Source organism: Mesocricetus auratus, unplaced genomic scaffold (genome assembly GCF_017639785.1).
Source record: "Mesocricetus auratus isolate SY011 unplaced genomic scaffold, BCM_Maur_2.0 Super-Scaffold_4256, whole genome shotgun sequence".
Taxonomy (NCBI): domain Eukaryota; kingdom Metazoa; phylum Chordata; class Mammalia; order Rodentia; family Cricetidae; genus Mesocricetus; species Mesocricetus auratus.
Window position 1 is genome coordinate 116,660,576 of NW_024429182.1, and position 25,167 is coordinate 116,685,742.

General features: G+C 42.9%; 1 protein-coding gene across 4 annotated transcripts; it reads right to left on the bottom strand.

Moving 5' to 3' along the window:
- Window positions 1-27: 27 nt before the first annotated feature.
- On the bottom strand, window positions 28-24,425 carry Prc1 (protein regulator of cytokinesis 1). 4 transcript variants are annotated; one of them, XM_040729651.1, is made up of 15 exons: window positions 24,273-24,425; window positions 18,266-18,398; window positions 17,682-17,804; window positions 13,992-14,225; window positions 13,744-13,914; window positions 11,585-11,734; window positions 11,006-11,153; window positions 9,909-10,045; window positions 7,501-7,596; window positions 6,356-6,502; window positions 6,072-6,182; window positions 4,466-4,576; window positions 3,099-3,198; window positions 2,669-2,710; window positions 28-990 (listed from the first exon to the last, which is right to left on the bottom strand). In XM_040729651.1, the coding sequence occupies exons 1-14, from the start codon at window positions 24,281-24,283 to the stop codon at window positions 2,691-2,693; spliced, it is 1,692 nt and encodes a 563-aa protein (XP_040585585.1). In that variant the 5' UTR covers window positions 24,284-24,425; the 3' UTR covers window positions 28-990; window positions 2,669-2,690. The 4 variants fall into 4 exon arrangements, with proteins under 4 accessions (XP_040585585.1, XP_040585576.1, XP_040585580.1 ...); XM_040729642.1 differs by having other exon boundaries at window positions 3,022-3,198; XM_040729646.1 differs by lacking the exon at window positions 2,669-2,710.
- Window positions 24,426-25,167: the final 742 nt, after the last annotated feature.

The window sequence follows — 25,167 nt, forward strand, 5'->3', positions numbered from 1 at the left end:
TTTGGAGGAGAAAAAAAAAGCATGTAGTTCTTCAAAAGTAACTATATACATTTTATTTTAATACATTTAAAAAAGAACATACATATTTGAATGAACATACAGCATTGCTGTCACAGACCAAGTTTTAAAACTAATGTGTTGACAGAACTGGCACAGGCAGAGAATAAATAATAGTGCGTTGGGAAGAGTAGTGATCATCTGGGTAGGAAAGAAAGAGCCTTGTGGATGTGCAAAATTGCTGATGTCTACGACAAAAATGGCCCAACCCACCCAGATAGCCTCTCCACTGGTTGCCAACTACAGAGAATAGGCATAGTTAGCACAGGGATGGGAGACTGGAGAGAAGCTGAGCAGGTCAGACAAGCATGTGTTCATTCACACATACTTCATAAAGAGATTGCACTGTATAAACAACTGTTACTGCTACTCTTTGGCAGCAGGTCAAGCCATCTCAAATGCAAAATTCTCATTGGGATAGTGCAGGGCGCAGAGCACAGGCCTCTGGGTAAAATTAAAGCTACCATAGCTACAGCTTTAACTGAATATCCCTAAACAAAAAGTTTTTTTTTTTTTGGTAAAGATGTTAATTGCTAATTCATACCCCATGTCTGGGCACAATCATTTTCCAATACAGCAGTGAAATAAGACAAACTCTTGATCAAGTAGAATTATGGGGTAGAGGAAAAAAAAACTTAGGTACCAGATGTTAAAATTTGTACTAACAGTCATAACTAGACTTGAAGGTGTCTCTGCAGACCCACTACACCTATGAAGGCTTTTCATCTGTAGTACTCATGTCTTAAGTTAGGCCCATGGTAACAGAACCTGCCCAAGGTTGTTTCAAACATATTTAAACTGAAGAAAAACTATAAAAGTCAGTCCAGTCTAGGCCCAGGAAGCCTAACTGGTCAAGGAGTCTCAGGACTGGATGTTGGTTGAATTGAGTATTCGAGCGGTAGCATCAGCTCTGGAAGCCTTTGAAAGTTCTCGCTGTTGAAGAATAAACAACATCAGTGAAAGCACTAGTGCATGGCCCTCCACTCAAATGTAGCTAAGGTTAGCAAAGCCCCCAGGGCAGTGTCCCTAAGAGTTCCTAGCACAGCTGTGCTGGGAACAGACAGGAACTCTGAGCACCAGTCTGTTAGTCACAGGCCTGGCAGTGTGCACATATCCCAGCTCTTATCCTCAGCCAGTCCAGTCTTAAACCCTCATATTTCACAAAGTTACTTGTGTAGTTTGGCCAAGCAAGCAACAAGCTTTCTGTTTCTTCCTTTCCCTGTAGGGAATAGAACTCCAGGGCCTTGCATATGCTAGAAGCTTTGGTTTCTTGATTCCTTTGTAAAACAAGGGCCAGACCATTTATCTACCAATCCCGGGGGCTGAGGGCTTTGTAACCTGCTGGTGATTTGATCTCATGCTGGAGTACATGGTAGAAAAGCCAAAGACAGAACAAGAGAACAGAATGGTCACTGAGGAAGACAGTATTAGTAGTAGTCACTGAGTGAGTGGCTTTGGTGCTGCCCCATGGAGTTTGTAACCATAGCTGCTGATACCAGAAGTCACCCTCCAGATAGACTTAGCCAGAGATAGATGGATGTGTAGGTCCATTTAAGCCTCAGATAAAATGAGCTTTGCTGAGCAAACAAAAAAGGGAAAGCTGGATCTGTCGTTCAGCAATCAGCCAACCAGTTCCATACACCTGTTTCTCCCAATAAATACTACCACCACGGTGGTTGGGAAGAAGGCTCAGAGCATTCAACATTCCAAACTGGCCAAACTCATTTCCCAACCTCCTTCCCTGTGGCACCATGACAAGGCAGTGCCAGCTTTTAACTTGGTGTCCCCTACAAGGGTAAGGGGCAGCCTTCACCTCTCACTGGTGAGCTAGTGAGGGAAGAGAAAACAGAGGTTTAAGGAAGAGGCATTGCAGTAAGTGTCAGCAGGTAATGGAACGTAGCCACCACTGCAGTGAAAGGCATTCCAGTCTTTACACACGTTAGCAACTCACGGGTAGAAACAAGTAGAGCTAAGGAAGTAAGCAGAGCCAGCAGATGTAGACAGACGGGAAGTCAGTCCTGTGGGTTAAGGCATATACTCCAGGAAATAATCAGCACACAGGCCAAGAGCCTCAGTAAAAGCAGCACACAGCTGGGGTTCCCATCCCCATTTTTTGGGGGGTCTTTGCACTCTTTCTAGCACATTCTAGGCCTTTGATGTCACAACTGGGGATGGGGCCAGGTATTCTTTAAAAAATTTTTTTTGTAAATAGGCAAAAAATATACATATATATACACACATATATATGTATACATACATTTGCATAGTCTTAAGTGGGGCTGAGAATCCAATTCAAGTCTGAACATGTTTTCTACTAGTCAGTACGTCTGTCTACTAGAAATAGAAACCAGATACTTATTTTTGAAGCCCATAATAGGAATTCTTGGTGTGTGTGTGTGTGTGTGTGTGTGTGTGTGTGTGTGTGTGTGTGTGTGTGTGTGTGTGTGTGTGTGTGGTTGCTGTGGTTTTGGTCTGGTTTTCGTTTAAGGTTCTATGTTGATACAGATGAGGTTATGGGTTAGTGTAGTACCATGCCCAGATGGGAATGAAGCCAGCAGATGACAGATCAGTTTGGAAAGGGGACATGGGACATGCAGATTGCCATACAGACCTGAAGCCCAACAGTGGAGCTGTCAGAGAGGGACGGGTCCTTCTAAGAACAGAGAATTAAGACAATTACCAAGAACTCCACCAAGAGAGCACCAAGGCAGTCATTAGCAGGTTACTCCTGCAGCCAGGAATGGTACAGCTTACGCAGAAGGATCCAGGTCAAACGTCTAGTTGCTGACATCAACTTCCTTCCTGTACCCCTTCAACCACCCACACCTACCATGATCAAGGCAGGAAAGGGATTCTCAGCCTCCAGGTAACAATCCTGACAGAATATGCTGGGGGACTTGGGAAGCCGCCTGCCCTGCCAACTGTGTGCTCCCCAGAGACTGGTAGATATCAAAAGTGAATTACCGAAAACTCGGAATAGGTGCTGGCAATAGACTTAATGCTGCAGTTGTGCTGGAGGGGGGTCGAGCCAGAGTACCCACCGCTCAGCATGCTGCCATTGAACTCCATGTTCTCCTTGTTGGCCCTGAGGCGGGCAGCTCTAGGTGTTTTCTTTCCAGAACACATAGAAGTGACTACTGACTGCAGAGGAGAAAAATATCCATGTTATCCATCACCCTAGAATAAATGTATTCACATAAAACCCCTGATGTCACATTTATATTACTCATGTGTCTATAATTCTATACTTCTGCCTTTAAAATGGTACAGTTAAGTCAGGCATGGTGTTGCAACCTTTAATCCAACAGAAGCAGGTGGGTTGTTGAGATCCTGGTCTACATGGTGGCTTCCAGAACAGCCAGAGCGACATGGAGGTTTAGCTTTTTAAAAATGTGCTGGGCACCAAACCCACAGTCTGCTGAATACAAGTCATGCTTGGCACTGAGCTATTAAGGCCCTAGTTCCCGGAATGAATTACACTTCTTAGTAAAGTTCTACTCCTCAGTGGGTCTACTTACCAGTTTCACCAGGCCAGAAGCTACCACCTAACAGTTCACCCAGCCCTTAAATGGTGTCAGTGAGGAATGGTGACTGTTTCCCCTCCTCTTTGGCCATTATCTAATGCCTAGCACATAACTAAAAGTCATGAAAAACTCGGCAATAAGTTTTTAAACGTGTGTGACCAAAAATTGATTCAGGGGATGAAGAGGTAGTTCAGCAGTTAAGAGCCCTGGCTGTTCTTCCAGAGGACCTGAGTTCAACTCCCAGCAACCACATGATGGCTCCCAACCATCTATAGTAGGGTCTGATGCCCTCCCTCTGGTGTCTTCTTCATAAAGATGTATACACAGGTAGAGCACCCACACACATAATAAACAAATAAGTAGATATATTAATCTTAAAAAAACAAAACTCATTCAGAATCAATGTCTCATGAATCTGAGGTGTTTCCAGCATCAGCTGCTTGTGTAGTGTCTACTAACTGCAGCCTTTGCTCTGAACACACAACACACACTGGGAATTTGCATGTCATACCGTACCCTGCCAACACATGCTGTTTGAAACACCTTAGTGCTGATTCAAGAGCACTTAGCAGCATAAACTGCAGCAGTATCTTTACATAGAGCTCTGCTGTTAACAGGAAAATGATTGCTTAATTACGGAAAGCAAACTTTTAATACTTTCCTTTTCATATAAGTATCAAATTAATATGTCCTTAGATTAACTGTGATCTTAGAAACTAGGTAGAGTTTAATAAATACATAGAAGAGTCCTTTCCATCCCATCATTGAACCAGAATTTGCTGATAATCGCTAAACTGGGGTTGGGGCTACAAGGACAAATTAGAAACTAGGTAGAGGAGGAAAACAAAAGCAAACAGGGATATTCTTGTACAGAATATACTAACCTTGCTGCCAGAAGGAGGTAATCGGGATACAGGGGAACGGTGCATGGTTCCACCAAAGGCAGGCCGAATGCTGCTATTGGGGGTAGCACTGGACATGGTGGTGGTGTTCATCTAAGAACAGATACTTTATTGATGGGAGGTTAACAACATCAGTCTTTGCAATCACCCAGCTCTACCCTGCAGGGAAGTGAGCATGAAGTGTCCAGGAAGGAGCTTCTACAGAAACGCTGCACAGCTTTAAGCAAGTTTAAGAAATGTTTCAAAGACTATTTAGACCTACCAGATGGAACTGTAAACTATATGACACAAGGCATGTACCATTTGACCCAAACATTTTACCCAAGAGAAATGAATGCATATATCCATGTGAAGACCTCTACATGTTTATGGCAATTTTATTTGTAACAATCCAAAGCTAAAAATAAATATCCCTTAACAGATGACTGTGATGGGGATGTCTTCTGTAAATATGTTTCTCTTATTGGTTGGTGAATAAAGCACTGTGGCCAATGAGGCAGGATGATAGGTGGGACTAGAAGACAAGGAGGATTCTGGGAAAGGCAGGTAGACTGAGTCGACATGTAGGACAAGGAAGGAGTAATCATGTTGGGCATTGCTGGGTCAGCCACAGCCTCGTGGCAGTGCATAGACTGATAGAAACGGGTTAATAACTAAGACAGAGCTAGCCAATAGAAAGAAGCCCTAGCCGACGGCCAACAGTATTATAACTAATATAGCATCTGCATGTTCATTTGGGGCTCATGCAGCTCTGGGACCAGGCTGGCAGAGAGAATGTCCCTAACATGACTGGACAAGCAGATTATTACACATTAACAAAAAAGAATACTGTCCACTTGTCAGGCCTTTAACCCAGCACTCAGGAGGCAGAGGCACATGGATCTCTGTGAGTTTGAGGCCAGCCTGGTCTACAAAGTGAATTCCAGGACAGGCTCCAAAGCTACAGAGAAACCCTGTCTCGAAAAACCAAAAAAAAAAATGCAACATTGCATATGTGCTACTTAATTTTTAAAAATGCTTGTCATGTTGGGTGTGGTGGCTCAAGCCTATAATCCCAACCAGCATTTTAAGAGGCATTTATTAAAATCGTGGAAGGTGTCTTTCACCCAGTACTGTAACTACCTACTGGAATTACAGGACGATTAACTTTTTAAAAAATTTTTTTCAAGGCAGGGTTTCTTGTGTAGCCCTGGCTATCCTGTAACTCACTCTGTAGACCAGGCTGGCCTTCAACTCAGACTTGCCTGCTTCTGCCTCCAGAGTGCTAGGATTAAAGGTGTACGCCATCACTACCTGGCTTTGAATGGTGAACTTCTGAAAACGTCACCACCACAGAATGCTGCTGGCAGTTATCAGCCACCAGGGGTTTATTCATGCACGGTCTTGCTATCATGCACAGAACTGGCCACTCTCTGATTGTCACTATAAGCTGCTACTCTTAAGTCTTTTCCCATACACTCTAAAATAGACTCAGCCTAGAAAGACAGAAATCCTTTTACGTTCTTAGCAGGACAAAGGGCAATAAAAAGCAAGGAAGTCTAGCTTCCCCATGCCCTTGTAAACAGCAACAGCATGAAGATAGATTTACCTTGCGTACTTTGCCAGGCTTGTTGGGAGTCAGTCCTGGTCTCTTGCTAGGAGTCCGGGGAGCACTGCCGTAGAGCATCTCTGTCTCTGTCTGTCTCTTGTTCTTTAGTTGCTGAATGAAACAATGATATGCCCAGTAAGATAGCAGAACCAGAAACCCAGGTAAAAATCTTTGCAGGCTGAGGTAGAAGGAGCTGCTGCAATCTTCAACAAACTCTGGTCCCTGGAAGAGACACAGGACCACTAATTGCTATCCTCTTTAACTAATTTGTGTGCACAACTTACTCTTTCCTGCTTGGCTTTTTCTTTCTCCAGTCGATGTAATTCCCACTGTTCTGTAACATACTCCATGAATTTCTGCCCGTTCACCATAAATGCCATTGATTGCTCTTCTTCCCACTTTTCAATCCGTGCTTTCAACTCCTCTTCCAGCTAGCCCGGAAATAAAGACATGTTATTTACCTCTAATCTTTGTGTTAATCTCAAATGAAATAATTATCCTAGAGATAGACTCTTTCCAGTGTCACAACCCCTCTGATAGCTGAACCCACATGAATACAGGTTGAGTGGAAACCAAAGACTGAGAGTTCATTTAGACACACCCACTAAAAGAGAAAAAAAGCAAGGCCCCAGTCTGAAAATGGAGGTTGTGATGCCTGAAGTTGGAAGCAACACTGGGAATATCAACATTATCTAGACAGGGTATATTTTGAATAGGACTATGGAACCAACCACACACACTACCAGGGTCTCAATATGGAGGCAATCTCTTAACTAGCAGTAAAGATGGATAAGTTGAACTTAATGTCTGAGTTCCCTCTTCTCTACACATGGAAATAACATTAACCTATAGGGATACTGGACAATGATATGAATAAATGAAATACCATTGAATACTATCTGGCAAAAGTCAATAAAAGCTATTTAATACTATTACTAAACAGAAGACAATAAAGGACACAGCACTTTTGTAAAAGTTTGCCTTATGCTAAAGGCATAGGTTACCCTATAATTCACTGTGATGTCTTCACCCCTAGGAAACACACCTCATTGTCATTATCTGGAGACAGTCTTTAAGGTAAGTGGGTTCAAATAAGGTCATTAGGGTAGGTCCAAATACAATAGGACCAACAGTAAGTAGGACAGAGACCCAGAGGAAGGTGATGTGAAGACACAGGAAGAGCAAATGGCAGAAGTCAGGAGAGACCCAACCCTATCGAAGACACCTTGAGCTCATACTTCTAGCATCCAGAAGTAGAAACAAATACATTTCTCTTGTGTTAAGCCAACTAATCTCTGGTAGCTTAGAAAAGACATAGAAAACTCGTAGACTCTGATACTCAGTTGTTATACCAAAGGCCCAATACATACTTACTGTCCTTCCTATGTTTAAAAAGACCAAGAGTAAGTTATCTTACAACCAGAATTACCTTCGGGAGTGTCTTCTGGAGCTTTGCTCGTTCTTTTTCTTCTTTTAGAAGATTTCCCCCTCGGTTTGTAAACCGACTTGGATCTGAAGCTTTTCTCTGTGAAAAACACATTATTAGAGTAAAGCCTAGAGGGCTGTGGAGGTGAATCAGTAAAGTGCCTGCTGAATAAGCACGAGGGCTGGAGTCAGGCCCCCAGCACCCATGTCTGCAACCCCAGTGCTTGGCAGTCGGGACTGTTGGACAAGGGGATCCTGAGGCCTGATGGCCAGCCAGTCTAGAGGCGGGCGGATCTCTGTAATTTCAAGGCCAGGCTGGTCTGCACAGTTGAGTTCCAGGGCAATCAAAGCTATATAATGAAACACTGTTTCAAAAGAAAGCAATTGACGACATCTGATATTAATCTCTTGCGCATGTACACATGTGCTCCCTCCCACCCACATGAACACTTACACATACATACACCACATAACACACCAAAACCAGAAACCTACCATAGACACCAGTTACTTCTGCTAAGGCTCCTCCTAATCAGATGCATATATGAAAGTGATTTTATGAGTTGTGTATTCCTGTTTACTCAACAGTGAAAAATGGTAATTTTCTAGGCCATGGACACACCCTGCCATATTTAAGGTCATACACTGGGCATCAGAAACACTAGCATTAAAAAAAAAACTTAACATATATTAATTACACATAATAGATAATAGTGATTTTCTTTTCTTTTCTTTTTTTTTTTTTAAACAGGGTTTCTCTGTATAACTCTAGCCCTAGTTGTCTATCCTGGAACTCACTCTATAGACCAGCCTGGCCTTGAACTTAGAAATCCACCTACATCTGCCTCCCGAGCTAAGATTAAAGGTGTGTACCACCATCACTCCCTGTCTGAGTTTCATGTTTTCATGCATGTACGTGATGTTTTTTGTTTATAGTCAACCTACTACTCTCTTATCTTCTTACGGCTGCTGATTCCCTTCCTCTTGCCAACTATCCATCTACATTTTTTTTTTGAGGGGGTTGACCCAAAGAGCTTTCAATTAGGGTTGCTTACAGAATCATAGGTGAAGGGTTATTTATAGGAGCATGGGCAACTTTGCAATAGCTACACTACTTAAGAGAGAAAAGTCTCCCTCCCTCAGAATTGTCAATAGATCTTTAGGGGAGGGGGAAGGCCTGGTGTGCCCCCTCCCTGTCTATTACCTTATAATTTAAAGAATAAAAGTAGTAAGTGCCCTCTTCTTTGTTGAATGTGAGATGACAGAGTTATAAGTTGAGGCTGTCACAAGCTTTTATTTCCAGCATTTGGGGACAGGCAGATCTCTGAGTTCCAGGCCATCTGGAGCTACAGAGTGAGACCTTGTTTGGGTTTTCTGTACAGAGGGTTTCTCTGTAACACTCCTGGCTGTCTTGGAACTCACTTTGTAGACCAGGCCTGCCTCTGCCTCCCAAGTTCTGAGAGTGAAGGCATGTACCAACCTAGCTGGGTGAGACTTTTTTTTTAAAATTACAATGGAATTGAATAGAGAATATGTGGAGGGATTGCAAGGAGGCCTGCACTCAGGAGTTAGTGTGGTGCCTTTACAAGCCCACTAACTTCTGTACTTAAAACTAGCACAAGGAAAAGCCTGGGTTAACTACCCCGCATTGCCAGAAAATGCAAAATGTTGGGCTGGGGATGTAGCTGAATGATAGAACATGTCTGAGACCCTGGGTTCAATCCTCAGAACCATCAAAAAAAAAAAAAAAAAAAAAAAGATTTTAAAAAAAATTTTTCGTTCTTGTTATTTTCTAACACATACATAGTAATGAGTACATATTATAAGTTAGATGTGCTACTCAAAATTAGAGGCAGGTTATCAATAGTATTTTTTTTTAAGTATTTTATTCATTTATGTGTATTATACAGTCTTCTGCCTGCATGCCAGCAGAGGGCACCAGATTTCATTCAAGGTGGTTGTGAGCCGTGAGCCACCATGTGGTTGCCAGGAATTGAACTCAGAACCTCTGGAAGAACAGTCAGTGCTTTTAACCACTGAGCCATCTCTCCAGCCCCCAGTCATCAGTAGTATTCTTGACATAGTGCCTGATTGGTATAGCCTATAAAGAACTGCAGGGGGCACTAACCTCTTCGATTCCATCTTAAATGTGGGTGTGTCAACCAGGGACTCTATATTTACATTTCTGCCCATGACTTCTCTCTGCTTGCAAGCACAAGTAACGACTACCAAGAACTAACTGTATGCCTCAGTTTTTTTCACTGAGTCTGACTTCTCTATTTGTAATGCTTTTTCTTTTTGAAACAATCCTTCAGTTTCCCAAGTGCCAGGATTATAGGCATGGGCTACCACCACACCTGGAGTGCTGTCATGATGGTTGATTTCACTCTAGAGAGATACAGAGGAGGATACCTCAAACTCCAGGAAGAGTTTCCAGCTTTCTTCCCACTTCTGGACACCTTCAAATAGTTCCTTGTGAGTTTCATAGTAGTTCCTTAACCGTACAATCTCAGCGTCATGAAGATGAAGCAGGGTTTCTGTGTAGTCCTCTGCAACACAAAAGCTTGGTAGTATTTTTTTGGGTTTTGTTTTCTTTTTTACACAAATTCCTTTAGTACAATGATTTTCAACCTGTGGGTCTTTGACCTCTTGTGGTCATATATAATATAGCCTGAATATCAGATATTTACAGTTATGAAGTAGCAACAAAATAATTTTATGGTTGGGGTCACCACAACATGAGGAACTGAACATATATAAATTACACTGTATTCAAGGGTCACAACATTAGGAAGGTTGAGAACCACAGTTCTTGTTTGGTATTCCAAGTAACTAACCCTATATCAGTGAAAATTTTCTACCTTATAATTTAAAATGATATAGGAATAAAGTAAAAATAAACCTTAAAAAGAAAAGAGGAAGGGAGAGAGAAATAAAAGCCAGCCACAGTAGTTGGGATGGATTAAAATAGTCTAAATTGATGAACATTCTCCAAAATGTGTTGTCTCTTTCTTCTTGCACAGCTGACAGATTGGGCAACATAAAGTATCTAAACACCTATTATTTTGTTAGGGCACTTCACCTCTCTGTTCAGTTTAAGACAGTCTGGAACTCTCCTTCTTTTTGACTCCCTTGACTCAAGCATTTAGTTGCTATACCACTGGGTTTAGTTGCTCAAAACTTTGTGTTTTATTACCCTCCACCCCCCTTTTTTTGGGAGGCAGGGTTTTCTATAGCTTTGAAGTCAGTCTATTTTGGAACTCATTCTGTGAACCAGGCTGGCCTTGAACTCAGATCCACCTGCCTCGCCAGTGCTGAAATTAAAGGTGTGTGCCACCACCACCCAACTTAGTGCCCTTTTCTTATGACATGAAAACTAAGTGAGGGATTATTTTTAAGGCTTGGCTCTGTCTGCTCAGAAGTAGAAATACAGAACTTCCAGGTGAGTGTCTGAACTTATAAAAGACCTGTGAGGGTGGCCACATGAAGATCATCACCTCTGTACTAACCAGAATAGTAAGGGGCAAACGCCTGTCTCTGTTCCTGGCTATAAAAACACTGCTCCCAGAACTGAGCCAGCTCCACTCGAATTGTCTCAATCACTTGCTTTATGTTTTGCATTTTCAGTTCTTCTAAGCGATCCACTTCTAATTGCAGCTAAAGAAAAAAAGGCAAAGATTACAGCCATACTTTTATACTCACTTGTTTACCTTTCCACATTTAAATAAAACGACAACACAAAGCTATAGAAGTAAATCAACAACGCATCTTATAACATTATAAAAGCCAGAAATCTAAGGAATGTGCCCACAAAATGTGCCAAAATAGAACTTGTCTTTTCTGGCCTAAGACAGTAGGTCGTAAGGACACTGGACAGAGCACATTTACCCAGCGCTCGTTGGTCTTTCTTTTTTCTTTTTTTGGTTTTTCAAGACAGGGTTTCTCTGTGGTTTTGGAGGCTGTCCTGGAACTCACTCTGTACATCAGGCTGGTCTCGAATTCACAGAGATCAGCCTGCCTCTGCCTCCAGAGTACCTGGATTAACGGCGAGCACCACCAATGCCCGGCCTGCCCGTTGGTTTTCTTACCGCATTCCTGACTTTGGCTTTTGACCCCGTCATAATTGCAGTCACAGGTTCTCTCTCTTCTTCAGGTATCTGTAACCGATTCCAGAGCTCTCGAATCTGAGCACGGAGCCCTTCGCACTCTGCTTCATTTTTTGATTTTTTAATTTCCAGCTGTAGCAAGGAAAGGCAGTGGTTACACCAAAATCAAGAAACTTAGCTTTCTAGTCTCTCAAAGGAAAATGTCTGGGTCCATGAGAAGAGAAAGAACTTGCATAAGATCCATATATATTTATATTTGTATCTTCTCTATGTGCCACAAGCTGGCTTTTACTTAGCTTCCAGAGTGCTGGGATTATAGTTTAGGTGTGTGCCATCACACTTTTACATTGAGTGCTGAGAAACCTGTTTCTATGCCATCAAAACACACACTGTAAGACTGTCACTGCATAGGATATCAGACCTATAAGAGAATTCAAATTTTGACTTGTCATCTATTATTTTGTTTTGTTTTTTAAGAGTTATTGACAACCTCCAAAGCAATACAGAGAAACCCTGTCTTGAAAAACACGAAAAAAAAAAGTAATTTGTTATATGTAGCATTCTGCCTGCATGTATGCCTGTACACCAGAAGAGGGCACCAGATCTCATTATGGATGGTTGTGAGCCACCATGTGGTTGCCGGAAATTGAACTCAGAACCTCTGCAAGTACAGTCAATGCTCTTAACTGCTGAGCCATCTTTCCAGCCCATTGTTGTTGTAGTTTAAGACAGGGCCTCATTATGTAGCCCTGGCTGACCTGGAATTCACAGAGATTCATGCTTCTGCCTCCTGGGTGCTGGGTTTAAAGGCATGTGTCACCATGCCCAGCTCAGGATTAAAATTTTATTTTATTATAATTAAACATAGGATAATTAAAATGGGTAACACTATTTCAGCTGAAATGTCAATTTAATGTTCTAAGAATATTTATTACATAAAATTTTTTTATAATTAAAAGAAAAAGCGTCAGAGCTATGATTAGGGCTCATTGGCTAGGGTGTACGATTCATGAGACTACAAGATTTGAGTTCAATCACTACCACTAAAAAAGGAAAACAGGAGCTGAGGAGATAGCTCGGTCAATAAAGCGCTTGCTACTCAAGCAATAAGGACCGAGTTCAAGCAAAACACTTCTGGTAGGAGATGCTTGAAATCTTAGTGTTATGTGATATTTGGTCACTGTGTGAAAATGTGCTGCTGTTTCACCCTGCCTGTTTAAGGCACCTAATTTTGGTTTACTAAAAAGCTGAATGGCCAGTAGCAGACAGGAAAGGTTAGGTGGGACTGCTGGGCAGAGAACTTGGGGGTGAATCTAGGCGGTGGGGGACGGACATACAGATTGGCAGAATCCAGATTAATAGGAATAGGGTAACTTATAGGAAAGAGTTGGGAACAAGCTTAAATTAAAGGCCAAGCTTTCATAATTAATAAGTCTCTGTGTCATTATTTTGGGGCTGATGGTTCCAAGAAAGTCTGACAAGAAAGTCCTCTTAGCACCGGAAAGGTGAGGCAGATCTGTAAGGCTCACTGGCTGACAAGCCTAGCTTGATAAGTGAGCAGGAGGGGCTGGAGAGATGGCTCAGAGGTTAAGAGCACTGGCTGCTCTTCCAGGGGTCCTGAGCTCAATTCCCAGCAACCACATGGTGACTCATAGTCATCTATTATTCAATCTGGTGCCCTCTTCCAGCATGTAGGCAGAACACTGTATATGTATGTAATAAATAAATAAATCTTTAAAAAAAAAATAAGTGAGCACCAGTTCCAGTGAGAACTTGCTCAATAAGGTGGATAGCTTAGTAGTGACACTTGGATTGACCTTTGACACATGTCCACACTTACACTAAACAAACAGATATATTACCTATTGTTGTTTGGTCCTTTGTCTTCACTTATTCCCTCCACCCACCCACCCCCCCCCTTTTTTTTTTTTTTTTTTTTTTTTTTTTTTTTTGGTTTTTCAAGACAGGGTCTCTCTGTGTAGCACTTGCTGACTTTGAGCTCACTGCATGGATGAGACTGGGCTGGAACTCGAGAGGTCTACCTGCCTCTTCCTCCCTTAATTCACCTTACTTAAAACTAAAGCAAAAGCTGTCAGTTTTTTCAAACTGATAAGTACTAGTGAGATGTCACAGCACGTTACCTGCTGTAGCAGCTTCTGTAGTGTTGCAATGTTCTCCAACGACAAACAAAAGGCACTTTCATCTTCACACACTATGTCTTTTTCAAAGCTTGTGTCAGGAGTGTGTTCTAATTCTTCCATACACAATATGATTTGTCTCTTAATGTTGACAAACTGCTCATGCCTAGATTCCTAAGATAAACAGAATTATTATAAGGCACCTAGAAGCCAAATAAAGTTTTAGGGTAGATTGAATGCAGACAGCATACCTTTGTTTCCCTCAGAGTTGCCACATGTTGTCGGAACAGATTCAGCTCTTCTAAGGTGGGGACAGAGGTGCTGTCCACATCATACGTAGGCATACAAAGAATTTCACAGAGTTCTTGATCTTGTTCTTGGAGTAGCTTAAGTTCCTGCTTTCTCTCCTTTTTCTGTTTTCTCAACAACTCTACTTGAGTGCGCAAATCTTTTTCTAGTTGCAAGACAGTTGTCTCTTTTTCTTCCTGTATGAAATAAGATATGGCTATAGAAAGGTCCAAGGATGGGAAGGAAACCGAGAGAGAATATGAATGACAAATGTTTAAATTTACAAACAAGGCAGTTTAAGCCTGGGATGGTGGCACACACTTTAAATTCTAGCACTTGGCAGAGGTGGGGGTTTTATCTATAAGTTCAAGGTCAGCCTGGTCTACAAACTGAGTTCCAGGATGGCCAGGGATATTACACAGAGAAACACTGTCTTAAAAAAAAAAATAGTTTATAGCTAACAGAAAATGATATAATGAGGATCACCTAGGCTTTCTAGCAGGGAAAGACAAACAGGACCTTGTTTATCTCTTTTTTTTTTTTTTTTTTTTTTTTTGGTTTTTTTCAAGACAGGGTTTCTCTGTATTGTTTTGGAGCCTGTCCTGGAACTAGCTTGGTAGACCAGGTTGGCCTCGAACTCACAGAGATCCGCCTGCCTCTGCTTCCAGAGTGCTGGGATTAAAGGCGTGCGCTACCACCGCCCGGCTTCCATCTTTACCATTCTTAAGTGCGGTGGTATTATAATACCGATAGTCTTCAACTTAGCAACAGATTTCATGGTTTTTCATCTTCACAACAGGACAAAAGCAATATGCATTCAGTAGAATCTATATTGCAAGTATGAACACAGCTAGTTTTTCACTTTCAATACAGAACTCAAATTACACAAACTGTGAAATACTTTTTCCTGAAATGGTCTCACTGGCCTGAGCTTGGCTCAGGCTTCCACATGCTGAGATTACATGCCTTCACTATCACATCAAGCAACAATCAGGTGTGTACAACCTTTTCACACTGTGGCATAACACTGACACACACAGCTCATACCTGAGAACAGGGCTGTCAAGATGACTTGTAGGGTAAAGGCTTGCTGTCAAGCCTGACTATCTAAGTTTGATTCCCCAGAACCCACATGGTAGAAGAATAAAACCAACTCAAGCCTAGTTGTCCCCTGACCTCTATATGACAATGGCATGTACACAACCACACACCCACATTAACAATAAAGATCTCATGTTTTAAGAGCTTTATGATTTTTTAAAATCTGGTTTTATAAATTTAACTTTATTACTGCTGTTTGTGTATAGTAGGGGAACATGCACTTTGCCATGACATGCATTAGGACAGTCATAGGACAGTTTTATGAAGTTGATTCTTTCCACTCATTCTTATGTGGGTTCTGGACATTGAACTCAGGTCAGCAGGCTTTTATATGATGAATGCTTTATCCACTGATAGCATCTTATTGGCCTGTTCTCATCTTTTATTTTGACCAATTCAAGATGCTAAAACTAGGACATCATGCTGGTCAAACTTCTACCACTCAACTGCACCCACAGTGGGTGGATTACAGCTGTGAATTAATTCACAGGTTGGACCCTTGTGTATGATGGTGCCTAACTCTAGGCTGTGTTTTGTGCATATGTACAATAACCAAGTAACTGAATTGGATCAATTGTACAATTTTCTAAAATTTATGATGGCTTTATTAGGATGGAAGTCTAAGGTAAGAAGCAATTGTAAATATAGCTGTGTAATCATCATGACCACTAACCCCAGAACTCATTTTATCTTGCAAAACTGAAATCATTAATTTGGTAAAAGGTCCTCAATTTTATGCCCCCCCCAATCCAACCTATTTTATTGAATCTGACTGTTTTTGGTTCCAGAATACTTTTGCAAAAGGTGTTCAATGACTAGAAAGCTTACTTTGGTTAGCTAGAAGATGGTATATCTAGTTCTTATTAACTGAATACTTGCACTAAAAATTCTATGAACACGTCTTTACCAATAACAAATTTTAGTAGATCCTGTTCTATTCCTAGTAGATTAAGAAGGGAATAGAGTGAGTGGTAATTCTATGTTCTACAAATATAGTTTCATTTAGCATTGTTAAAAACTTGCCATATATTCAAGGAAGACAGATGTATCAGTGTACTCCCAATTTCTCATATACCTAATTTCACACTGAGAGTTTAAGAAAAAAAGAGAAACTTTATGTAGCAAATCCACGTCATTTATGTTAATTTCAGGAAACTGGTCTAATGTCATAGTCTGCTTGAATGCTCTTGACTGCCAGGGATCAATTATCCTTACCCTTCAAAGGCAGTGGTAAGTTTTTCCTGTAACAATAAAAGGAACATGAGAACCAGTCATCATTCCCTTTTCAAAGCTCCCTATGTGTCCCAACTTTAGTGGTATGCAGCTTTTGATTATTAAAATAACCATAAAGGTTTAATTTTGTTTGGTACTCCTTCTTTGTATCACTAGATATCCTTGCCTCCTATGCACCCACTCTATTCTGTAGGGATGGATGATAGCACATACTTATTTGTGAACAAATGGATAGAGGACAGAGACCAACTTTCGGGTAATACTGTCTACCTTGTTCTTTGTTTGAAAGATTTCCTTATCAGGGTATGAGCTTCTCTCCTGCATGTATTCATGTATTTAAATGCACTACATGAGGACCTGGTGCTCACTGAAGTCACAAGATGGTGCTGGATCCCCTGGAATTGGAGTTCAGGACAGTTGTAAGTCACCACATGTGCTGGGAACTGAAACCAGCTTCTATGCAAGAGCAGCAGATGCCCTCAACTGCTGAACCTTTCTACAGCTGCTATCTTGTTTTTTGCCTTATTTTGTTTTTTTTTGTTTTGTTTTGTTTTGTTTTGTTTTTTGAGACAGGGTTTCTCTGTGGCTTTGGAGGCTGTCCTAGAACTAGCTCTTGTAGACCAGGCTGGTCTCGAAACTCAGAGATCGGCCTGCCTCTGCCTCCCAAGTGGTGGGACTAAAGGCATGCGCCACCACCTGGCTTAGTTTGTATTTTGGAAACAAGGTCTCTCACTGGTTTGAAGCTTAAGTCTCAAAAATTCACCTATATCTGCTTCCACAATGCTGAGGTTACAAGCATATGCCACCATTATGATTTTTTTTTCCTCTTGAGACAAGGTTTCTCTGTGATACCCTAGCTGTCCTGGAATTCACTCTGTAGACCAGGCTGACCTTGAATTTTCAGAGATCCGCCTGCCTCTGCCTCCCAAGTGCTGGGATTAAAGGTGTGTGCCATCATGGCCTGGCAATCTAGCTTTCTTGCAAGGATTATGAGGATTGAATTCAGGTTCTCATGCCTATGAGGGAAGGACTTTACCAATTAACCCATTTCTTCAATGTCCCCCTACCCTCCTCTTTCAAACAAAGATCCACGCCACCCTTTTCCTCAAAGTTAAAACATTATTATGCTCTATAAAACTGAAATACAGCAAGAAGTATCCGGTAACCTATTAGCTATTGCATGTCAATAGGGTAACTATCTTTCACATTTCTCGTGTCTATCTCTCCTCCTACAAGAACGCTTTCCATTTGATTGCTAAGTTAAAATGTATTCCTGTCTCAGACCCCAACCAGTCCCCAAGCACTCTGTGTTGCCGCACCTGAAATGGCTTCACTTGTAACTCACTGCACAGGGTACTCAGCTCCTTCTCACAGAAGGAGATGCTCTTGAGAAGCCGTTCCCTCAGGCTCTCCTCTTCAGCAATCATCCTATCCAGAAGATCCTGTGTGAGAGAAAACAGTTGGCAAAGGTTTGGAGCCACTGGGAATAAAACAAAACACAACAAAAACAACTAGCATCTCAAAACTCACATAATTTCAAATTTTGCAGAAAAAGCTTTAAATACACAAAACCAGGAAGAGCCTGTGATATCCTAGTATGAATGACCAAATGTTATTATTTTTATTATTTATGTGTGCTCACAATGTGTGGTTGAGGAATGTAAATGTTATACAATGAGCGTAAGGAGAGAAGACATCTCTATGGACTCATTTCTCCTGTATACCTTATATTGATGGGTTCTGGTGATGGAGCTCAGGTCTTAGGCTTCTATCATGGAGTTGCAAATGCCTTTACCTACTAAGGCACCTATCCGTCCCCAAATATCAGTGTGTCTGCTGTCTCAAATAAGGCAGCAGCACCCCACCTCCTGGTCACTGCACAAAGACCAGCACCACTCCTCACCTTGATGTGCTTCTTCACAACCTCGGTTCTTTGCAAGCGCTGCTCCTCTGGAATCCCAATCAATTCCCATATTTCCCGAAGGTGAATCAGAGCTTTCTGGAGGCAGACGACGGACTCCTCTGCTAGCACTTCACTGAAAATCAATATAAAACCATTTTGCTCAGAATAGCCAGCATCACTGCCGCAAGACTAAAAGCACTATTTTCAAAAACTAAATTGAGTAGTTTCCCAGTGGCTTTAAGAGTAAAATGAAATTAGTGTAAGCATAATAGTTTAATAAGTACATAGCCATTCTCTGTGCCTTCTAAATGCCACAGAAGCAAAATTATTATATTCATTCTTAGTAAGACCCATGATTCTATGTATGGCAGTTTATTACTGACTTACAAATGCTTTTATAAAAGAAAAGCCAAACAAAATGCCCTAATTAACATAAGAGCTTGCATGTAAAAAGCCCCTGAAAACAGATGGCAAAGAGCTGGGTATGGTGTCGGTCTTATGCCTGTAAAGCATGCATTTAAGAGGCTGAGGCCAACCTGGGAAATAGAATGAGAGCCTTTAGTCCCAGCACTCAGAGGCAGAGGAAGGTGAATCTCTGTGAGTTTGAGGCCAGCCTGGTATACAGAGTATGTTCCAGGACAGGCTCCAAAGCCACAGAGAAACCTCAGGAAAACAGTTCAGTTACCTTATCCTCCCTCCTATCAACCCCTCCAGCCTGCAGCCAACAGAACGTCCTACATCTTCCCTGGACAATGTCCCCTACCCTACTCATATGTGGTTTATTTTCTGATGCCGTGTATTTTTATAAATTAGGCTCCCTTCATCTGCCACAGTCTCATCTGGAGAACTATGAACATGTCACCATTATGACATGCTTTTAAATTTTTTATTTATTTTTATGTGTTTTGCCTGCTTTTGTGTCTGGTGCCTAAGGAGATCAAAAGAGGACACTGAATCCCTTGAAATTTGAGCTACAAACACTGTGAGAGCTGCCATGTAGGTGTTAAGAATTAAACCCAGGTCTTCTTGAAGAGCTAGTTGTTCATTAAATGCGAGAGGAGAGCAGAGCATGGCGGCACACACCTTTAATCCCAGCACCCTGAGACAGAGGCTGGCCACCAGAGCTACATGTAAGATCCTGTCTCAGAAACACAGCAACAAAAAAGTGGAAGGCTCTGAATTCCCACCAATGATCCCCTATGCTCCTAACTTCCAGATGCCATCAAGGCCACTTAGGTTCAGTAACATATATAGAAGATAAAACCATTTCTTTTCCTGAATAAATAAATGTTGAAAGAATGTGAGCACATCTCTCTCCAAATGAGATCTATAAATGGCTGGTTGTTCAGGGTTAGTCATCAAGAAAATGTAAATCAAAATCACAATGAGATACCACTTCATAGCCAAGATGGCTATAAGCAAAGACAGATTAACAGCTGGGCATTGGTGGTGATGCATACCTTTAATCCCAGCCCTCTGCATTAAAAAAGGCAGGTGGGGAGCTGGAGATATGGCTTAGCAGTTAAGAGCACTGGCTGCTCTTCCAGAGGACCAGGGTTCAACTCCCAACACCCACATGGGAGATCACAATTGTCTGTATTAACTCCAGTTCCAAGGGATCAACACCCTCACACAGAAACATATGTAGACAAGAAACCAGTGCACATAAAATAAAAACAAACCTTTAAAAACTTTTTTAGATCTCAAAAATAAAGGGCAGGTGAGTTCCAGGCCACCTGGTCTAGAGTTCAGATAGCCAGGGCAATACAGAGAGGAACACTATGTTGAACTACCCTAACCAAAAAATACGGCAAATATTGGTGACAAACTATACCCTTATACATGGGGGAAGGGCCTAGGCTCTGCCCTGGATGAAATGACAGACTCTGGAGATCCCCCATGGAGGACCTCACCCTCCCTGGGGAATGGTGTGGGGATTGGGTGAGGGATTGGGGGGCTGATGGAGGGGCAAGGGAGGAGGGGTGGGAGAGGGAGCTGGGATTGACATGTGAAGCAAGCATGTTTCTAATTTAAATGAAAAAAAACATATTGGGAAAAAAAACTATACCCTTATATACTGCTTATAGAATGCAAGATGATGTAGCCACATTAGTGTACAATCTACTAGTTCTCAAACAATCAGTTATCATACAACCCAACAATCTCACTACTAGGATTTATCCAAGAGAAGAGAAAAGATGTGCACATAAAATTTGTTAAGAGGGGTATGATCATGCATGCCTTAATTCCAGCACTCAGGAGGCAAAGCACATGGATTTCTGAATTCAAGGCCAGCCTGGTCTACAGAGTCAGCTCCAGAACTACACAGAGAAACCCTGTCTGGCAAGGGTGGGTAGGGTGAGGGGGTTGGTTGGGAGATGTTGTACAAGAATTTTGTGGGTTTTGTTTAGAAAGGGGTTTATGCAGCCTAGGATGGCCTTCAACTCACTAAACAGTCAAGGATTTGACTTTTAATTACATGTATGTTTGTGTGTGGTATATATACATGAGTGCAGTCACCAACAGAAGCTGGAGATGTTCCCTGGAAGTGGAGTTACAAGTGATCGTGACCTACTTGATATAGATGCTATGTGTTACGAACTGAACTCCAGTCCTCTGGAAGAGTAGTATGCACTTTTTTTGTGTGGGGAGGGGGGTGGGTGGGTGGGGGTGGTAAGTGGTGGTGTTTGAGACAAGGCTTTTCTGTATAGCCTGGCTGTCCTAGAACTCCATACACCAGGTTGGCTTTGCTTCAGATCAGCCTACCTCTGTGAATAGTATGCACTCTTAACCACTGACCCATCTCTCCATCTGAGGCGTCATCTAGACTGGCCTCAAACTGGTGTTCCCGCTACCTCACTACAAATGGTCAGTGGGTAAAACACTTGCTGCAATCTAACCAACAACTTGACTTCAATGCTCATCACTCATGAAAAGGTGTGAAAAAGACAACTCTACAAAATTGTCCACTAACCTCAACCTGAGTGTTGTGATATGCTCATAACACACACACACACACACACACACACACACACACACACACACACACACACACACATTAATAATGAATTAAAAATTTTGGGGGGGTTTCAAGACAGGGTTTCTCTGTGGCTTTGGAGGCTGTCCTGGAACTCACTTTGTAGACCAGGCTGGCCTCGAACTCAGAGATCCACCTGCCTCTGCTTCCCAAGTGCTGGGATTAAAGGCGTGCACCATCACCGCCAGTCGCTAAAAAAAAATTTAAAGACCCTGTCTGAAGCTAGAGAGATGGTTCAGTGATTAAGAGCACATACTAGATGTTCTGGGGCCTGAAAAGAGAGTGGTTAAGAACACTTACTCCTCCTGTAAAGGACCTGAGTTCAACTCCCAGCACCATGTGAAGTGGCTCAGAACTGTAACTCCAGATACCCTCTTCTGGATTCCCAGGCGGCACTCACATGCACATACTCACACTGTTAGCATTCAGGCACCTGTACTGGCCTGTCCTTGGGGTTCTGACAGGGTACGCCCTCAGCTGCAGCCACTAAGAGCACCACCTGTGCATGTTCACTATGTTCCCTTTGCGCGCTCTGTCTCTCTGTCTCTGTGTCTATCTCTCTCTCTGTGTCTCTCTGTGTCTCTCTATCTCTCTCTGTCTCTGTGTCTATTTCTCTCTCTGTCTCTCTCTCTCTGTCTCTCTCTCTCTCTGCTCCTCTTCCCTCTCTCCTGCTGCTCCTGGCCTTAGCAGCTGCTCTGGTCTCCCCTTCCCCTATGATCCTTTTTCCTAATAAAAACAAAACCCCTCTGCCTAGACCCTGTCCCATGGCATCTCTCTCTCTGCACTGCTTTTCTTAAATTACAACACACACCACCATGTACGCACTTTTAAAAATAAATACTAAAATTTTCTGAGGGCTATTGATGACTCCAACCTAGACTTTAGACAAGAATGCACAGTGCCTTTGGGAGGCCCCAGAGGCACAGTGACAAGGGTTCATATTAGCCAGGTCATCATGTACATCTGCACCAAGTTTCAGAATAGTTAACATGTGATTGATGTCTCACACTGAACCAGTGTTCAAGTTCCCTGGCTACCAGAAGATCCACATCTCAAAGAGAGGCTTCATCAAGTTTAATGCAGATTAATTTGAAGACACGGGAGCTGAGAATCACCTCATTCCTGATGGCTATAGGGTCAAGTCAAAAAGTACATCACTCATTGCTGCTCTTCCAAAGTACCGGAGTCTGGTTTAGACATCTGTACTCATATGCAAATACCCATACACAAGTACACATAATTTAAAATAAAAGATCCCCCCTCCAAAAAAGGGACCACATATAATGGTACACACCTTTAACCCCAGCACCCAGAAGACAGAGGCAGGTGCATCTCTATAAGTTTGAGGCCAGCCTGGTCTACAGAGTGAGTTCTAGGACAACCAGGGATGTGTAGAGACCCTGTTTTAAAATCCCCCGCCAAATAAATAAATAAATGTTTTTTTTAATAACTGAGACATAAATTCAAGGATCTCAAACCCAACTGAAACAAAGGCAAAGCACTGGCCATGGTGTGACCTTCTTGTATTCTCAATAAGACCCTGTCTTGAAATTTAAAAAGAAAAAAATTCATGCTGGGTGTGGTAGCACAAGCCTTTAATCCCAGAACTCAGGAGGCAGAGAGGCAGGTGGATCTCTCTAAGTTCAAGGCCAGTTCAAGACAGCCAGGCCTACAGAGAAATTCTGTCTCAAAAGATAAATAAAATCAGAAGATGCTTGAACAACCCATACAGGAACACGAATGAACACACACACACACACACACACACACACACACACACACACACACACTCTCTCTCTCTTTCTGAGAGACTGTCTTATTTGTCAGTCTGGCCTTGAACTAGACTCTCCTTGATCTCCCAAGAGAGTTGTGGGAGTTAGATGTGTGCCACCCACCCAGCTCTTTGGGTCTCCTATTTTGAGACAGGATCTCTCTCTATAGTGCAGGATGTCTTGAACTCTCCTGCCTTGAGCTTCTGAAATCTGTAGACTACAGGTGAGGGTCACGGCATCCAAATAGACTTAGAACACTAGTTTCCTTTAAATGTCATTTAGGGTTTTACTAGTCTTCATAAAGTATGTCATTCAGATGAGATCATCTGGAATCCTTGGCCTTGTACTGAATTTGTATTCACACTACTCTTCATTAAGTGTTTGCCTTCTATTCCCATTCTCTTAAGGCCAAGTATCTAGGGGTAAAAAGTATGATCAAAATCAAAAATCACTTAACCAAGACTCTTACAAATTTCAGAGTCAATAACTACAAGCTCACACTAAATCTCACAGTACTTCGCCCGCTGCTTTCAGAAGACATTTGGATAGCCTCAGAACAAGAATCCTATTATTTTAGAAGTGCGAAAACTGGCATTCAGCCTCTTGCCCCAAGAGTTCTGGTCCGATTTCAAACTGAGACACTCCCAAAAGCAGTGCCTGGGAATCTTCAAACGACCAGGAAAGAGTTCCGTATTTCGAGTTTGTTAGCTTGCAAGGAAATCAAGCCATTTTCCAATTCAAGTTAACACTTAAAACTTCACGACTTTTTGAACCGGTCTCGCTGCGTAGTCTAGGCTAACCTCAAGGCAACCTCGCCTTGCCTGCCGAGCAATGGGGTTCCAGGCTTTAGAGAAATGAAAAGGCAACACCATTACAGGCTCAGCATTTACACGGAGCGGCTGTCAGAAGCTGCGCCTCGGCGGAGTAGCCGGGATCTGAGGCGGCTCCAGCCGCGGCTCTCGCACCTGCGATAGGCCGAAAGCCGAGTCTGGGCTTGGGACGCACCCACCCGGGCCTCCACCCTGCGCTGTCCCGCCGGCGGCTCGCCCCGCTGGTCGCCCCGAGCCCAGCTGCCATCCCGAGCCCGACCCAGCGCCCCAGCCTCAGACATTGGGGCCCGAGCCCCGGAGTAGCTGGCTCTCAAACCTGGTTCCAGACCGCACTTCAATATTGGCTCCCTCCCCTAAGAGACCCGTACCTTCTCCTCATGGCGGACGCTTCAAGCAGTCAAAAGTCGAGACCCTCCACCTGCCTCACGCGGGACGGAGGACAGTAAGCAACTGCAAACACCTTCCCTTCCGCCGCGTCTAGCCTTTGCTCTCGAGCCGTTGGACCGCGCAGAATTCAAACTCTGCCGGAGGCGGAGCCGTCCGACAATTGGTTCCGTTTTCCGCCACTCACAGAGCCCCGCCCTCGCCCCGCCCATCTGGGGGTGGAGCTCCCCCTAGGCTTAGGGGCTGAAGTACCTACGGGTTGCGCCCGGGGCGTGGGAAGCCCTTGCAAAGGCAGCGCGCGGGCCTCGGTATACGCATGCGCACGCCTAGTCTCCAGGTTCTACAGCTCCGCTGTACCCTTAAATGTGGGGAGGAGAGAGAGGGAGGGAGGAGGGCGATGATGTCACCCGAGCCCCACCCGGCGGGCGCCGTTGGATTTCGAAATTTTGTGCTTCCTTGGCGGTGACTAAGAAGACTACCAGAACAGCTCAACAATTCGCTATTCTCCAACGTCCCAAGAGGAGCGGGCATTAGCAGGAAAGCTTACAGAAGAGCAAACCAGGATCTTGGGCTTGGTACCTTTGTAGACAAGTTTATCACATTTAATCATTAAGACAAACCTGTTAACAATGATCATTTTACTGAAGAAAGAAACTTAAAAAGATCTGAGTAACTTTTTCAGAACTTAGGAGGCCGAGGCAGAATGGTGAACCAGTGTCTGGGCTGCGGGAAAAAGCTGAGCTGTGACCCAATGTGACCAGGCTTTGTTTTTCTTACAAATACTAGGGAAACTTAACAATTGGAACCTGACGTCGAAGCACTCGTGTGACCTTTTCTTCCCTCTGGCCATGAGTTGCACCTGTGTCACATTTTTCAGCG